Source organism: Mixophyes fleayi, chromosome 1, assembly GCF_038048845.1.
Source record: "Mixophyes fleayi isolate aMixFle1 chromosome 1, aMixFle1.hap1, whole genome shotgun sequence".
Classification (NCBI taxonomy): domain Eukaryota; kingdom Metazoa; phylum Chordata; class Amphibia; order Anura; family Limnodynastidae; genus Mixophyes; species Mixophyes fleayi.
In genome coordinates, this window is record NC_134402.1 from 434,398,412 (window position 1) to 434,417,692 (window position 19,281).

Sequence of the window (19,281 nt, forward strand, 5' to 3'; positions counted from 1 at the left end):
CAACAGTGCCTCTCATAGCCTGACCTCTTTCTGGGCTATAGTTATTGTGCTGGGATTTTGGGCCGCAGATGTTATTGCCTTCTAAAAAGAAGAGCACTGCCGACAGCCTATTGAGACCTCAATCCATACAGGACAGGGCAATGGGGTCCTAGGGTGGGACCTACACAGTTCAAGTAAGGGAAGGAAAGTAATAAAAAATATAAAAATGAATATGAAGCGGAATTTGTGTTTAAAGTGGAACTCCACCTATATATTTCTGTAATAAACACATTTCCCTCTTCCTGGCAAAGCCATGGGGGTCCCGTGCCCAGGCAGCCAGGGTGTAGGAGCAACATCTCCCAGCTGGTGCCCTATCAGACTGCAGGAATGACAGGGCTCAGTATGTGTGTGGATGGTCCAATCATTTAGCAGCCATAGGGCTGGGGGGGGGGAGAAAGCTTAGGGAAATATTTTCCCAGGATGCAGTGCAGCTTCAGCCTTAAACAAGTGTTTTATGTCAGAGTCTCTTTAATCACTTTCTAATAACTATAATGAGCATGGACTGGTTCAGCTCTGCCCCCTCTGTGTGTAAGTGATGGCTGCGTTTCATGATGTAACTTACCCCGCACAGTGAGGTAACTGTGAGCAAGTTCAGCAAAGGCTTTGGCAAGTTTCCAGTGGCCGTCTCCGTGGACAATTCTGCTTAGGGCCACACATCGGATCCGCTCCTTGTGTGCTCTCAGCAACTGTGCAAAATAATTGCAAAACATACATGTAAAATTGAGCCATAAGCTTTACATGCAACCAGCAGAAGTAAAATATATTCAATGTTTCCATAGAAATACTGAAGGAATCACATAGTATAAGTGCATACTTGGCATTCTCTGAGAATTTCCGTGAAAGAATCCCGAATTCTAGGTAGGGCTAAATTCTCCCGCAACCTGCTCGCCAATACCCAATCCATCTTCGAGCCAAAGGACACTTACTACAGCCTATGATTATAGAGATGGAACAGGATGGGGGCTGGACGTAGGCACATTACCAATGTACAGTAAGGTCATGCCTAGCTTGAGCACACATAGTGGTGCTGATTACTAGTGACTGTCGCAAACGCGTGCTAGGACATGTGTCTGCAGTCAGCAGCAACTGTAAAATGCATTCTATGTACAGCAGACATTCATAACATCTTAACAATAGGTGACATTAATTCAATATTTTTTTCTGTGACTTTATATTTTACATATGTATTGGACATATCCTGCAGTATCTTGTCTGTTAATGCAGAGCGCACCTAGACCCGTATTCATCAACAGACGTATCTTCACATCCGCTGCTTGTTGAATACATTTATTAAAAACCGCGTTTTAAGTTAGTTTCTTAAGGATGATGAATGAGGCTCTGGGTGTCTAGAAGGACACCCACCCACTGGGTACTAGAGCAGATCACCTGTCAGCTCCCTGCAGTTCTAAGCTGAAGTCATCGGCTGTATATTAGAGTGCTCAGGGATAGAGTGCTCAGGGACAGAGTGCTCAGGGACAGAGTGCTCAGGGATAGAGTGCTCAGGGATAGAGTGCTCAGGGACAGGGCCGGATTAACCATAGGGCTAACTGGGCTACAGCCCAGGGGCCCATGGCATCCAGGGGGCCCTTGAAAGTGCTCAGCAGCAGTATTGATCGGTCTTGGGGCGGGGGCGCCCTCGGCGCTATCAGTGCTGCTGAGCACTTTCACTGTGGTCCCTCCCCGGCAAGCTGTAGTCTCCTTACTGAGGAGATCTCGTGAGTCTCACTCTCACGAGACCTCCTCAGTAAAGTGGCGGGGGGGAGAGTTAGCTCGGATCACAGGGGGGGGGGCCCTCACGGGGGAATGGAGGCCCAGGGGCCTCCATTCCCTTAATCCGGCCCTGCTCAGATATATAATTATCAGGGATAGAGTGCTCAGGGGTAGAGTGCTCAGGGATAGAGTGCTACATGACAAAGGATTTACTGCCATGGTCTCCTAAGCATGGGACAGGCAACACAGCAAATTCTGGGCCAATGGTGCAGGGAATGTTAGGAGCAGGCAGAACACGCTGAGAAGTGTACAATAACCACCTACCTATGTACTACAACATGAAAAGAGAACAACTAGTGTCCTGATAAATTGATGCAAAAATCATTTGCATACCCCATGTACTTGCCACTACTGCTAGAACATTGTTCAGTGGACCTATCACCCCTTCTGTAACGGACATACCTCCTTACATTACCTCTCAGTCGGCCTCACTGGAGTTGGCTGAGCTGAAATACACAGTGCTGCTGTTAATATTTTAATACTCAGGGTGTTCTAGATCCGCTTACTTTAAAATTGGCTACACACAGATGTGCAGGACATGAAGAATGGACACAGTAGGCACTCTAACTCTAGTCCCACGCACCTCCCAGAAAGCCCAGCATGGGTCTGCTTTGTGCTAACCCCTGACACGTAAGATCTCTGCTTGTTTGTGAAAGGTTTTGATTGGACAATTACTGCTCTGTATTCAGTGATCTGGAGGCTGTTCATCCAATACATTCTCAGTATACTGTATTTTCTTTTAATTTTTACTACGCTAAGAAGAAGAATCAATTGCCGGCGACATCGCGTTGTGCACATTACTGGCAATTACGGTAGGAATCTCTTTTTCTGCACATATCTATGGAGTACGGGGACAAATGAGCGGCGATTGCTGCCATAACATCCGCAGATATTTCGGAGACACTTTGGGCCTGATTCATTAAGGATCTTAACTTGAGAAACTTCTTATTTCAGTCTCGTGGACAAAACCATGTTACAATGCAAGGGGTGCAAATTAGTTTTCTGTTTTGCACATAAGTTTAATACTGACTGTTTTTTCATGTAGCACAGAAATACTTGATAGCTTATTTGTACACTGAAATTCAAAGTTGATATTTGTGTGCTACATGAAAAACAGTCAGTATTTAACTTATGTGCAAAACAGAATACTAATTTGCACCCCTTGCATTGTAACATGGTTTTGTCCAGGAGACTGAAATAAGAAGTTTCTCAAGTTAAGATCCTTAATGAATCAGGCCCCTTGTGCCTAAATGAATCTCCCCCTTAATGTAACTAACTGGTGAGTTCTTTGAACAAAAATAGGACACAAGATACAAAATAATAAATGTTAGATGTAACACTACTGCTGTAATCTGAAAGCTATCGCCGGCAAAACCAGTGCTATCGCCATTAGTAACTCTCTGGTATATTGGGTGAAGGGAAACAAATCCTATGGCCACATTCACCAGCACTAGGGCTGTTCACCCTTTGATAAGTAATTCCCCCTCTATAGACAATGTTGCCTGCATTGGTTGTATGACTGTAACAGGACACAAACATCAGTCACCTCCTCACCTCATTGTCTCTGATAAAGTGCTCTGCCTTGAGCTGAGCTCGGGATAATTTATCCACTGGAAGGGACCGGGTCTCTGGAAGACGGGCGGCATTCCCTGGTAACTCACATGTTCTCTCCGTGTAGCTTAATATGCTGCCGTCTCCCTCCTCCGCTTCAGGATCTGCGCTGGCCGTCTTCGGAGATCTGTTCAATGCATACAATGCCATATGGTCATGTACCGTTCTCTGATCTTAGGCAACCAAATCCAGTCCCTAGTGGACAACATGGCTTCTGACCTATTACATGCAAGGTGATGTGGGAGCTTACAGCCTAAGTTCCCTAACACTCACACACACAGACTAGGGTGAACTTTGTCAGCAGCCAACTTACTGGTATATTATTAAGATGAAGAAACCGGAGAACCTGGAGGAAACCCAGCAAACACGGGAGAACATAAAAACTAAACACAGATAAGACCATGAGTGGGAATTGAACTCACGCTGTGAGGCCAGAATGCTAACCACTGAGCCACCGCGCTGCCACAATAATTATTATTACAATAATGTGAGATATGACTCTATTATATTATTGAGCCAGAGATGTTATATCATTGTACATGATGATCTCAGACCTTTGCTATTTGCTCCAAAACATGTTACAATGCACAGGAAAAACATGATTCCCAGCACGGTGGCTCAGTGGTTAGCACTTCTGTCTCACAGCACTGGGGTCATGAGTTCAATTGCCGACCATGGCTTTATCTGTGAAGAGTTTGTATGTTCTCCCCGTGTTTGCGTGGGTTTCCACCAGGTGCTCCGGTTTCCTCCCACACTCCAAAAACATACTAGTAGGTTAATTGGCTGCTATCAAAATTGACCCTAGTCTCTCCCTCTCTCTCTTTGTCTGTGTGTATGTTAGAGAATTTAAACTGTAAGCCCCAATGGGGCAGGGACTGATGTGAGTGAGTTCTCTGTACAGCGCTGCGGAATCGGTGGCGCTATATAAATAAATGGTGATGATGATGATGATGATTCTCATAGATGAGTTCTCCAAATACCGAAATCCTTCAAATGCCATCTTAATTGAAACTAGTGATCTGACTCAATCTCTCAGAGTCCTTAACTGCTGCACAATATCTGTTATCTCTACTCTCTCTCTACTATCTTAATATTAATACTAGGGATAAATTCCAGAACTCTGTACGATTAAGTTACCTACACAAGTTAGAATCTTTTACAAACCAATCACAATTTTCGATTATCGATTGTACCAATTCTCGTGCTGTTTCCTCAGACGCAAGTATCCTGAATTTTTATGAGATCCAATCAGATATCAGTTTGATTGCATCGAAAAAATTTCCCAAACTTGCTAAAATTCTCATATTTTAAAACGAACTGTCTGCGTTATGATTTACATCTTCTAAGGAGCTGTCACATGTTGACTTGGGAGGATGGAAGATGCAGTCAGCCAATCATCGCATGTGATCAGGTATGTGGTGATCGACTGCATTCATCGAGTTCAATACGATGGAGACATTTGCCCCTATCTGTTCATGAATGGGTATGTGGATATCTCCGACCCTTACAAAAATCCATCTGCCAATTTGGCCATTGTATGGTCATTTTAAGATTAATAGATGGTAAGTAAGCGGATAGAGACCTTACGGTCCATCTGTGGCAATGTGCAACTGAGAGTTAATCAAAAGTTAATTTGCATTTATACATCACAACCTGTGATCCCCCGCTGTGTATAGAGCTATGAACATGCCCGAGGCTTCGTGAGAAATTACAAATAACAATAATGAATTCTAAAGCAGATCACATTGTTCATTTATGCGACGATGTTCATTTATACTGTGCCTGAGGTGTAATAAGAAGAAATATTAGGCTTTTAATAAGATCTCATATGCTTCTATATTCAATGTTCATTTGCATACAACATACTGAATACTAATTATCGGACAACAATCACCAACAGTTACTGTATAATGTATGACTATCATATACCAGGCCTACAACTTGGGGACTAACTAGAAGCTACTGATATTAACAGCAAAATATTAAGGAGTCCTCTCCAAGCCTCTTACCAGCTAATCTACGTCACTACATCACACCCAGTCTTAGGTACCTTTTCTATCCAAATTACTAACAAACACTACTGAGCACAACTTGCATCATGTTCGTTCTCCCCGTGTTTGCGTGGGTTTCCTCCGGGTGCTCCGGTTTCCTCCCACACTCCAAAAACATACTGGTAGGTTAATTGGCTGCTATCAAAATTGACCCTAGTCTCTCTCTCTCTGTCTGTGTGTGAGTGTGTGTCTATATTAGGGAATTTAGACTGTAAGCTCCAATGGGGCAGGGACTGATGTGAGTGAGTTCTCTGTACAGCGCTGTGGAATCAGTGGCGTTATATAAATAAATGGTGATGATGATGATGATGCTCGAGCCGGCCATTGAGGATACCACTGGTATTCCCAGACCTAAGTGGGCCATCCGGCATGCCTAACATAAGGAAATACAGACAAGGGGATTCCTGTTTTATTGAAGCCACAAAATGTCCGAAAAACAGAGTATTTGTATGTCGTTCTCCTTGATGGCATTAAATATGTGTGCCACGTCTCTTGGTAGACCCAACACTCTCCAGTACTATATTTACTACATACACATTACATTTCTATTCAGCTGCTGACAAGTCCGATGACAACCCAAATACAATCTATCAATATACAAAGGAAGAAGAAGGGGTCCTTAGATGCACACTTAAGCTGGGTACACCCTACAGGGTTTTCGTCCAATAATCAGCTCAACCAGCCGACATACGACCGCTCGTTCAAAAGTCGGGTCAGTGTGTGTAGTGACACAATGGTCGAAAGTCTGCCCAAATGGACGATTGGCGCCTCATTTGGTTGGTCGTACCGTTAAATATTTTCGTTCCAATCTCCTTTCCGTTGTGTAGTGTGTATAAACTTCCGACCGATGTTGCTTCAGTGTGTACGAAATTGCAATCATTGCTCACGACAACATGGCTTTAAAAAGTCGCTAAAGGGACGTCCGCTTTTCCCTTTATCGTCTAAAACTAGGCTAGTGTGTATACAGTCCATGGACTGAGCGATCGGACCATCGATCGCATGTAAAATCGATCGGCATAAAAAGTTGGTGGAAAATTTATTGTAATAATAATTATTGTGGCAGCACGGTACCCAGCTTCACTAATATCCATATTTTTTCACTGTATCTCAAGCCTCCCGGAGCGCCAAACACACTCACAAGACACAGTTACAATAAGCTGTGGATATCTGACAACATCAGAGATATAGACATAAAAGGTTTTGTGGGTGTAAATTAGAGATGGGCGGGTCCGGTTCCCCGAGAACCGAACCCACCTGAACTTTGGGTATCCGAGTACCGAGCTGAGTAGCTCGGTACTCTCCCACCCGCTCCGAATCCAAATCGAGGCCGAAGGTCATTGTGACGTCGTCGGATCTCGTGGCTCGGTTCTCGCGATACTTCAAGATTATAAATACACGCCTCCACAGCAATCCATCGCCATTTGACAGAGGGAGAGAGCAGGGTGTAGTCACAGGCTGATTAGAGCAGGGACAGAGAATAAAATATTCTTATTCCAATTGCTGTGACAAAAATCGCTAGAGAAGAGAGGAGGATAGAGGTTTATTTTATTTTTTTAATATTTGGCACTCCCCAGTGCTTTTGGGGTGTCCCCCATAATTGTGCATAAATATTTCTGGCTGTCAAAATTACTATCTGTCAGCAGTATCTACCAAATAATTTTTAGCACTCCCCAGTGCTTTTGGGGTGTCCCCCATAATTGTGCATAAATATTTCTGGCTGTCAAAAGTCATATCTGTCAGCAGTATCTACCAAATAATTTTTAGCACTCCCCAGTGCTTTTGGGGTATCCCCCATAATTGTGCATAAATATTTCTGGCTGTCAAAAGTCACATCTGTCAGCAGTATCTACCAAATAATTTTTAGCACTCCCCAGTGCTTTTGGGGTGGCCCCCATCATTGTGCATAAATATTTCTGGCTGTCAAAAGTCATATTTGTCAGCAGTATCTTACCAAATAATTTTTACCACTACAAGTGCTTTGCGCTCAGAATGGATTCAAAGCAGTCCACATATGATCAGAATGAGCAACCAGGTTCTGTCACCAGTCCTGATGTTAGTGTTCCCAGTACGTCATCTGGGCAAGGCGATGTCAAACTACACAGTGTTTCGAAATCAGTCCAAAAAACAAAAACCCCCAAAAAATGTACTGTGTTGAAGCGAAAAAGAAGTGTTACTGAGCAAAAGTTAAGTGCCGATAAAAAAAAAAAAAAAAAAAAATTGCCAACATGTTATTCTACACACGCAGTGGCAAAGAGAGAATGAGACCTTCATCTTTGCCTATTAGTGGCAGATCCCAAAAAGTTACCGAGCCTACAATTGGTGCACAACTACTGTTACGCTTCAAAGCCGAGCTGCAAGATAACAGTGAGGCATTAGAGGAGAATGTTTGCTCTGATTCACAAATGACAACAATCCCTGTGGAGAGTCCATCCAACAGTGGAATGTCTAATCGTGAGCATTCTGCTGATATGTGCCTTAATAGCCCGAGTGTAGCCGGTTATACACAAATTGAGGATGCCACTTTGGAATTAGAAGAGGATGAGGGGGAGATTTGTGTAGGCGACGAGGGCGCTAATGAGGATGTTGATGAGGATGAGGTTGTTTGTGTAAGTCCTGCACCAGTGGCAGCAGTTCTGGCACGTGACAAGAAAAAGGCCATTGTCATGCCTGGGCATAAAACAAAAAAAACCACTTCTTTTGTGTGGAATTATTTCTACCCAAATCCAGACAACAATTGTATAGCCATTTGCAGTGTATGTCAAGCCACAGTCAGTCGAGGGAGGGACCTTAACCATCTTGGAACCTCGTCTATGTTACGCCATTTAACGAGAGTTCATGGCAAAGTGTTGGGAAAAGCTGAAAGTTCTTCCCAAAAAATTACAAGCACTCCATCATCAGCTAACCGACATCCCGACGGCTACAAAATACACCCAGCACACCATCCTCATCAATATCCTCAGTAGCGCTCGGAGTTAGCCCGGCATCCAACTTAAGGCTGGATGACTCCTGCACTATTATTGATTCCTCTGAAGAAAGTGTTAGTCCCACTGCTGCTGCTGTTGCTGCTGCTGGGGGTGAATCGTCATCCCAGAGGCAGGTCAAGAAAATGAGCAGTCCTACATTTCAGCAATTAACTGTGAAACAATCATTTGCGAGGGGAAGCAAATATGACAGCAGTCACCCAGTCGCCAAGCGAATCACAGACGCCATGGCTGCAATGTTAGTGTTAGATCTGCGTCCAATCTCCACAATAAACGCAGCTGGTTTTTCACAATTAATTGAGGTTTTGTGTCCGTGTTACAGAATTCCATCGCGACACCATTTCTCCACCACTATACCAAAAAGTGTGTAAAAATGTAGAGATTGCGCTGAAAAATGCCCTTCTGCCCACTGTCCACTTAACCGCAAATATGTGGACAAGTGGAAGTGGCCAAACCAAAGACTATATGACTGTGACAGCCCACTGGGTTGGTCATTCACCTTCACTAGCAGGAACAGCAGCAGCATGTACACCACTACGTAACATTTGTCACAGGCAGGCCACTCTTTGTATCACCGGCTTCACTAACAGGCATACAGCTGACAATTTGTTACGCAAACTGAGAGATGTGATTGGTGCATGGCTTATACCACTTGGACTCTCCCCAGGGTATGTCATTTCTGATAACGCCAACAATATAGTGCGAGCATTACAGCTGGGTGATTTCCAACACATTCCCTGTTTTGCTCACACCATCAACTTGGTGGTGCAGAGCTTCCTACGAAATAACCGTGAGGTGCAGGAGATGCTTTCGGTGGCCCGTAAAAAATTTCAGGCCATTTCAGGCATTCAGCCACAGCATGTAGGAGATCACAGCAGCTACAAGAGCAGTTTAACTTGCCCTGCCACCAACTTAAGCAAGAGGTGGTAACTAGGTGGAATTCCACCCTGTACATGCTTCAGAGGATGGAGGAACAGCACAAAGCCATCCAAGCATATTGCACAAGCCATGACATTGGGAAAGGAGGGGGGATGTATTTCACTCTTGCACAGTGTGGAATCCTTTCAGTGCTGTGCAAGGTGTGAAGTTGTGACGTGTGAGGTGAGTGCCGACTGTGGTAGTTTGAGACAAGTCATTCATTTAATTAGACTATTGGAAAAGCAGCTTGAGAAAATGAAGGAGGAGCTGAAAGCAAGCAATTCAGCAAAGTATGTTGGCCTTGTCGATCAAGTACTTCATTCGCTTCACAATGATCCTCGAGTTATTAAGATCTTGAACTCGGATCAGTACGTTTTGGCCACTGTGCGTGATCCAAGGTTTAAAACCTACATTGAGTCTTTACTTGTAAATGAGCGAGATGTGAACTTTTGCAAGGAGCTATTGCTCAGCAAGTTGGCCGCTGAGCTGGGCCTCGGCTTGACGACCTGTCCTCCTTCACTTTCTAAAGCTGCTGCTGCTGCTCTTAAAAAATTAAATTTCCCAAAAAGAAGCAGGGAAGACGCAGGGGGCAGTCCAGAACATCTGGGCTGGTTTGAAGGATTTTTCAAAAAAATATGTCACTTTGCCCATAACTCCATCCAATACGAGTATAAACATGCAAAGGATGGTGGAGGATTACTTTCAAGAGGTAGTTGATATGGAAATGTCAGACAGTCCGTTTCCTTACTGGGAAGAGAAGCAGGCCATTTGGAAACCCATGTACAAACTTGCTTTGCAATACTTAAGCTGCCCACCCTCCAGTGTGTACTCTGAACGAGTGTTCAGCACAGCAGGGAACTTAGTCAGTGATCGGCGTAGAAGGTTACTTCCCAAAAATGTGGAGAAAATGATGTTTATAAAAATGAACTACATCTTCCACGAGGAAGGCCTTCACCATCCAAGACGTCCAAGCACTGACTGTTCTCTAATGGCGGATTCAAGCGGCGATGAATTGATAGTCTGTGATGATGACGTACACACTGATGAGGGTGAGGATGAAGCTGAAGATGATGACGATAACATCTTTTTAAAACTTTCTATGTAAGTGTAGGGTGCAATCTACCCCCAAAGAGGAAAGGGACTTGTGGCATTTCCATATCACGTACCGTCTTGAAAGGCTGCTGTTTGGGCAATTTCTCCTTAAGGGTAGGGTGTCATAGACAGAGTGACCCCAAACTGGCTTTGTCCATTTCTCTTAATATTGTACAGTCTATAACGGCTGAATTTTTTAGTATTTTCGACAAGTGGAGGAGGGCTAGAGAGCCAGAAACCAAACTGGCTTTGTCCATTTCTCTTAATATTGTACAGTCTATAACGGCTGAATTTTTTTGTATTTTCGACAAGTGGAGGGGGGCTAGAGAGCCAGAAACCAAACTGGCTTTGTCCATTTCAATTAATATTGTACAGTCTATAACGGCTGAATTTTTTGTTTTTTTAAACAAGTGGAGGGGGGCCTATAGAGACAGAAAGCAAACTGCCTTTTTCCATTTCTTTACATATTTAACTATAAGTGTAGGGTGTAATATACATCCAAAGACGATGGCTGCATTGCCAATATGCATAGATGGAGAGGAAGACAATCTGCTTTGTGTGTAGAATAAATGAAGGCCTACCTGCCAGGAATTAAACTGGTTTTTGGATGATTTATTACCTCTACAATTAGATTACTTATCTGTGAAACAGTTGGAGCACTAAATTGGGTTATTTTAGGACCAAAAACATTGATTTTCCAACAAAATAGCAAAACAAAACCAAACAAAACCAAAACCAAAACCAAAACACGCAATGGCCTTTTTGCAAAACCAAAACCAAAACCAAAACACGACGGTAATCCAGATCCAAAACCGAATTCAAAACCAAAACACGGGAGTCAGTGACCATCTCTAGTGTAAATGGATTTAACCTAATTCATTTAGCATGGCCAACCATATATTTTAAGAAACGTTTGTATATATAGAATTATCTAATCAGATAATAAATGTACTTACGTGCATTGGGACCCAAGGTCGGCATATGTAGAGTCAGTGGGGATATGGATAGGGACAGACAGCATTGTCTCCACTACCTGGAACTAAAGACCGTACGTCAGTTATGTAACATTGATCTCACTTTCAGAGTCAATCATTTATTGGTGATTGTCAATAGTACCTCAAACCTACATGAAATTATCTTACTTGTTCAAGAAATGCTTATTTTATTTACTTCTTTTTTTTACTGTTAGTTATTACCAAATGCCAAGGGGGATGTAGGACACAGATTCATTAGATATCGGATTCATTAGACATCAACACTACTGGACCATGGGGGTGACCATTGATATAAGGTACAGCACACCTCTATAAAATCACCAGCCGAGCAATATCACTGAATATGTTCTTAATGTCATTTTTCTTTATATTAAATACTTTGTAACTATAAATATTAAATTATACTGCTTGCGGGATAAAAAGAGATACTGAAAATTATATATAACATGCTAAGAGAATTGGCCCTGTGCTCTTGATCAAGCTATAGGTACATTGTCAAATGCAAAAACTTACAGGATCAAATGTTTATAAAATCTGGTAATTAGGACATAGTAGGGCTAATGGCAATAAATCCTTTACTGACCATCACATCATGACCTGAATACTAACTATCCTTTATTAAAATATATTATAATAATTCACAAGCAATTTAATCACACTAGATATGCAGCATGTGGCTCTCTAGCTGTTGTGGAACTACAAGTACCAACAAGTCTGGCCTTCAACAGAGACTATAAAGTTATGCTGGGACTTGCAGTTCCACACTAGCTGGTGAGTTTATCCTTACATAGAATGTCTCACCTAGTCTGTGATCTGCACTTCCTGGACTGGGCCCCAGCACTTACTGCACTTCTGTGTACACTAGTACAGATGTTACCATGGTTACAGAGAACGCTTCCACAAAGGGCGTCATGACAACGTGGGCGGGGAGACAGCAGGGCGCTGTGCATTGTGGGAAAACAAGCTGGTTCCTCTTTCACCATATTTAGTGTTCTATCTGCCAGGAAGTCTGGATTCCTAGAAAGATATAGATATATATATATATATATATATATATATATATATATATATATATATATATATATATATCTTAAAGTCAAAGGTCAAAGAGATTCATTGTGATTGAAGCACAATGCAGAGTACTCTACAAACATTTAGGAGTCAGTTCATTGGTTATTGTTCCCCTGTCCACTAATTTTTCATCATTTACTCAAGGAAACGTCTTATAGCAGCAAAGAAACATTCTGCCCCCAAAATGCAGGATTATTTAATGAAATATATATATATTTTATATATATATATATATATATATATATATATATATATATATATATATATATATATATATATATATATATAACCAATTTTATGGGAACCATTTTTGCAGATTTCTTGTTATTGCTGTTATATTATACTATTATATATTTATTTATATAGCAACATCATATTGTTTATACAATCCACTTTTTAAGTAGTTTTCATAGAATTGGGGCACATGTAAAAAATGTAAACACCCAAAAGCAGTACCCCACAATGGAGTTTAAAATTGAGGGTCTTATGAAAAATATGTTATGTTTTTGTGTGTTGTTTTTTTGTAAAACATCACAAATTTAAATAAAATAAGAACAAAATATGCATTATAATAGATGGTTTGTTTGGCAGCAAGACATTTTATAATGTCAAGACATTGAGTACATATTTCTTAATTACTCTGATTGTAATTACTTTCCCATTTTTACTTAGGGCCATTGTAAATTCAGAAATCCATGAAGAACACGTTCTGTTCCTTTTCCTTTTAATATTTTATTTTCATGGGCACTTGCAGGTTACTCGTTCTTAGCATGGGTTTTCTGAACAAATAATATGAACTGTATTAAATTACTACTCTGTTTCCAATGCATCTATCTATATATCTATCTATCTATCTATCTATCTATCTATCTATCTATCTATCTATCTGTCTGTCCAGGGCCATCTTAACAACATTATGGGCCCCCGGGCAAAGCAGTGCACCGGGGCCCCTACATATATAGATATATATATATATAGATATAGATATAGATATATAGAGATAGAGATAGATAGATGTACTTGCTCAGTGACCCTTGAAGGTTTTTTTTTCAGGTTTTTTCTTTTGCAGGATTATTTATTCTAATTTAGAGCCCTGCCTATGGGGCCCCCGGGCACCTGCCCATTGTGCCCAATGGAAAAGATGGCCCTGTGTCTGTCTGTCTGTCTGTCTGTCTGTCTATCTATCTATCTCTCTATATGTAATATTTCCTTGAACTATTATTATTGTTTATTTATATAATGCCAATCATATTGCGCAACGCTGTACAGAGAATATTCCTTCGTTTACACCAGGCCCTGCCTGCTGCCATTCCTGAGCAAGCTCTGCACTGGTGGTGCCCCGATCCCGCAGCTGAATCAACTTTAGGAGTCGGTCCTGGCGCTTGTTGGATGTTCTTGGGTGCCCTGAAACCTTCTTCACAACTATTGAACCTCTATCCTTGAAGTTCTTGATGATCCAATAAATGGTTGATTTAGGTGCAATCTTACTAGCAGCAATATCCTTGCCTGTGAAGCCATTTTTGTGTAATGCAATGATGACTGCATGTGTTTCCTTGCAGATAACCATGGTTGACAGAGGAAGAACAATGATTTGAAGCACCACCCTCCTTTTAAAGCTTCCAGGCTGTTATTCTAACTCAATCAGCATGAGAGTGATCTCCAGCCTTGTCCTCGTCAACACTCTCATCTGTGTTACCGAGAGAATCACTGTCCTGATGTCAGCTGGTCCTTTTGTGGCAGGGCTGAAATACAGTGGAAATGTTGTTTTTGGGGTGAAGTTCATTTTCATGGCAAAGAGGGACTTTGAAATTAATTGGAATTCATCTGATCACTCTTCATGACATTCTGGAGTATATGCAAATTGCCATCATAAAAACAGGCAGCAGACTTTGAGAAAAATAATATTTGTGTCATTCTCAAAACTTTTGGCCATGACTGTACATTCCCTACAACACACAGACTAGGGTCCGTTTTGGCAAAATCCAATTAACCTACCAGTATGTTTTTGGACTGTTGATGGAAACCAGAGCACCCGGAGGAACTCCATATAAACATGGGAAGAACATACAAACTCCACACAGATAGTGCCTTTGTTGGAATCGACTCATGACCTCAGTCCTGTGAGGCAGCAATGCTAACCACTGTGCCACAGTGCTGCCCTTGTAAACAACAGTACATGTTGTTACGGTAGGGTGTCGGTATGTGGATGTTCTTGTTCCGGGCTCTCAAAGAAGCGATGTACAACCATCTGTGTGAGAAGCACGGATTCCTCCAGTTGATCCCAACCATTGAGCCTAGTTGTCCCTGCACCTTGTTAATGGTGATGACAAAACACAGCATGATAAGGAACTATAGGTAAGAGTGGTATGTGTGATATGAAGACACGCTGCCCTTTGGTACAACCTGTTAGTATGGTGGCCTCCATGATACACACTTACAGTCGGGGTCCGCTGCAGAGATGTTGAGGTTCCGCAGCAACATAACAGACTTCATTCTTCAGGGTCAGTTTGTGAGGGGGCATTCCTGGAGGGTTGGTAATTGAGGAATCCCACTGATAGTTGACTGAGTCTTCATCACTTGTTGTGCTCTACACAATATTGTATGCCCTCCCCTCACTGGGAAAATAACGTAGCAGGTACTTGTTGATGCCCATGGCGGTGCCATTCTTTTGTGTTAAAAACTTCACAATAATTAAAAGTGTTTAAGACTAATCATTTGGGAGATGGTGTTCAACTTTTCATACTTATCACTATGTGTGACCAATGTTAATATAAAAAATAAGCTTCCCTTCATCTGTAAGATGTCATCAGTCACAGCAATCATCAACATTTCATCAACATTTATTTATATTGCGCCAGCAAGTTCCGTAGCATTTTACAACAATATGACTGTTATAACAATATCATATCTCCCGACGGCCCCGATTTCAGCGGGACACTCCTGATTTTAGGGCTCTGTCCTGCTGTCACCCTGGACCCTAGGACATGTTTTTCCTGATGGTAGGAATGTTGGGGGAAGGAAAGTATGTAATGGGCAGCCTGAAAGATTAAATAACATATCTTGAACGCTCAAAACCCAAATGTGAATATAGACTATCAAACAACTGAAAAAAGAAATCAAAATGTCTGTTCCTTGTCGCATACCCACTCAAGGCTGCCACTGCTTGCAAAAAAAACCCCAGATAAATACAAAACCAGGTGCACCAAGGAAACCATCCGTAGTACATAAATAAAGTAAAATAAAATAAAAGATGTCAGGCTTCGTCTAAAATGCAAATAGTATTTTATTATAACCAATATAAATAATAATAATACATAAAACTCGAATAAACCACCAACAGTGGAATAAACCAATGGGCAGTCTAACAGTTTACAGTGCCTGTCCCGCTATTGGGAGGTATGACAATGTTGAGTGACATCATAAAGGCTGGTTATGATGTAAGCCAGTCACATGATCAGCCTACTCAGCTGTTACATCTCACCTGTCTTTCCACTCAGGTAATCCTGGAGGGATGAGAGAGGGGAGGAATTCTACAAGGAATTCATCATCTACGCAGTCCTCTGATGCGTATGTTCTTCTCTCACCAGGGAAATAGCGTAGCAGGCACCTGTTGATGGCAGAGTAAAAATGTATGCTCTGTAGTCTCCAAGTGTATTTCTGATTTTTCCTATATATTATCAGGGGCGCACGGAGGATTTTTAAGGGGGGGTTTCCCCTCCACCCAAAAAAAAGGCGAGAGTTGCCACGCACGCGTAGCAGCAACGTTTCGGCATACTTATTTGTATACAAGTCATTTTAATAACAAAAAATGTATCTAAAGCTAAAATTTAAGATGACCTAATTTAAAGGAAAATCATTCTTACACACATTTTATATAATATGGTTTAATTCTTGCTCCCAAAAAACTGTCTACATGTTTTTGCTCCCTTTTGTCACTAGCTAGCTGCTCCTGATTGGCTGATTGCGTCTTGACTCCTCCCACTGATACTACTGCATTCATTAGTTTGGCTATTCACATTCATTTATATCTTCCTTTGAAATGTGGCATGAAAGAAGATTATTCCACACAGAATTCCTTAAATGGGAATTCTGGCACCTTTCAGAAGTAGTTACAAAAAAATTATATTCCAATCAGTTAATTCAACTTCACTTTGCAACAGGACTCACCTGTGGTGAGTAGCAGGTGCCTGCAATATAAGACAGGATTGAGAGGGTGAATACAGAACAGAGATACACAGTGTTGGACTGGGGCATGAAGAGCCCACCGGGGGACTGCAACGCTAGGGGCCCACCAGAGGGGGTGTGGTCAGCCATCATAGAGGCGAGACCAGACACTAGAGGGGGAATGGTCAGCCCACGAAGGACAGCTAGCACCATAGTGTAGTATATAAAGAATGCAGTGTGTATATATAAAGTACACAGTCTTGACCTGCCCCTTAGATTGTGCAGAGCAGTCACAAAAAATCGGAATTGTCCCAATAGACTCAGAACATTTGTCAGACTGTCCTATCTGTTCTTGTCACTATCACCACCTGTGGCTGTTGGTTTCTTTAGATGCAGCTTGTCTGGATCCTGGAATGTTGGGGGCCTTATTTGGGAAAAAAAATGGGTACATTTAGAAAATTCCAATTAGCCCCGGCGTTAAATCAATAGGACCCACAATTAATACTTAGGCCTTCTTCCAGCCCCAACATTAAAGTAATAGTATTCCCAATTAATAATTAAACCTATTTTCCTCCCTCCAGACAGCCCCAGCAATAAATTAATAGCATTTATGTATAATAAATATACCTATTTCCCACAACCGTCACTGCCATTAAATAATTCATATTCACATATAATAAATAGACCTCATTCTCCTCAATCTCAGCCTCACATTCAGTCAATAGCCCCCAAACCACTCCATCTTAAATTAATAGTCCCCACTATAAAATTAAATTGCCTCACCATCACCCCACAAACAAACTAGCACCTATTAGTTAGCCACCACCTACCACACACACATTACATTGCCACAAGCCCGCTGTGCCATCACACACACATTACTGCGCCCCTTCATGACCATGCTGTGCCCTCTTATGATCACACTGCGCCCTCCATGCTGCTTTTGCTCCCCCTTACTCCTGGCCCCCCATCATCACCCTGTGCCATGCTGCTTTGGCCCCCCTTCACACTCTGCAATGCGGCTTGGCCCCCCTTCACACTCTGCCATGCTGTCTGTGATCCCCCTTCACTCTCTGCCATGCTGTCTGTACTCCCCCTTCACAGTCTGCCATGCTGCTTTGGAACCCCTCACACATTTTGCCATGCGGCTATGGCCCCCTTCACACTCTACCATGCTGCCTTTGCCCCTTCTCACTCTCTGCCATGCTGTCTGTGCACCCCTTTCACTCTCTGCCATGTTGCCTTTACTCCCCCTTACTTCCGTTCCTGCACTTACCTTTTCTATCTTCTTCTTTATTCTTTTTTTTTTTTTGTCTTCTGTCTTCTCTCTTCTTGCTGACTCCTCTCTGCGCCGCTCCTCATTGAATGTCAGGCGTGATGACGTCATGCTCGACATTCAGTGAGAACGGAGCAGAGAGGAGGGGCACCGGCGCAGTGGTCACGTGAGAGTTTTTTTTTTTTGTTTGTTTTTTTTTAAGTTACCTGCTCCCCGCATCAATGAAGAGGGAAGCGATCAGGGTCGGGGCCTACCGGGGGATAGCCCGCCCCCCCGGTGGCCCAGTCCGACCCTGGGGATACATTTTTTTTAAATGACCGGGTAGATTTATCAAGCTTTCTAAAAAGGAAATAAGATTGCAGCTACCATGTATCTAGTACATTCTACAAAATGATAGCAAGAATCTGTTTGGTTGCTAAAGGCAACATCTCCACTTTTCCTTTTAGGAAGGTTTTATCAATCTAGCCCTGTTTGTTATGTTATATTCTAAAGATATAATGATTTTGTATTTGTTTGTCTTATCACAAAAACTAAAAGTTGATGGAAAAAATGTCCCTAAGTTCCCTGATTCTCATTAATAACTTAATGACATCATGACCATTTTTTTCAAGTTTCTGGTGTTGCACATCCAAAGACCACTGTATATTTTTGTTTTTTTCAGGAGAGATAACGATTTCTTTTTAGTATAATTTTGGAATAAATGTTATTTTTTTATGCTTTTGAACTGTATTTACTAAACTGTGGATTTGAAAAAGTGGAGATGTTGCCTATAGCAACCAACCAGATTGTAGTTATTATTTATTTAGAGCATTCTACAAAATGACAGCTAGAATCTGATAGGTTGCTATAGGCAACACCTCCACTTTTTCAAACCTGCAGTTTAGTAAATAGTGTCTACAGAAGCGTGCAGTCACATATGAGTAATACATCTTCTTGCTGTTATATCGGCCCGTTTCATTTTTGTTTAACTCTCCCTTTAAATTTATTCTTGATTTTATTTCCTCATCTGCATTTCTTGTTACCTATTTCTCTGCCATGGGTCACGTCTGTGTTTTATCTCCCTTCAGGGGAAACCACATATTTCATCCTGACTTCCAAATGACCCTGCGATATGGCGCTTTGTGGATAACATTTTATTATACGCTACAAGCAGGAAACTGTTTTATTTGCTCCTGAAATGGTAAATACAGTGTCTCAGATTTATAGTTCCTAGTAATGTTTTTTGTTGGCCTAAGAGCATGCATGAGTGTTTTATCTGTAGCGTAATCCCTCTAGCTCTTCTTCAGAAGATCCATAACATTGACTGATAGGAA

At 41.9% G+C, this 19,281-nt stretch overlaps 1 protein-coding gene across 1 annotated transcript in view; it reads right to left on the reverse strand.

The window, feature by feature from the left end:
• Positions 1–12,328, reverse strand: part of TTC23L (tetratricopeptide repeat domain 23 like) — a 34,369-nt gene extending 22,041 nt beyond the window's left edge. The window contains exons 1-4 of the mRNA XM_075184526.1: positions 12,259–12,328; positions 11,419–11,501; positions 3,364–3,547; positions 602–725 (exon numbers count right to left, since the gene is read on the reverse strand). Coding sequence (XP_075040627.1) covers positions 602–725; positions 3,364–3,547; positions 11,419–11,483 — 373 coding nt within the window. The 5' untranslated portion in view covers positions 11,484–11,501; positions 12,259–12,328. The remainder of the gene's footprint in view (positions 1–601; positions 726–3,363; positions 3,548–11,418; positions 11,502–12,258) is intronic.
• Between the last annotated feature and the right edge of the window lie 6,953 nt (positions 12,329–19,281).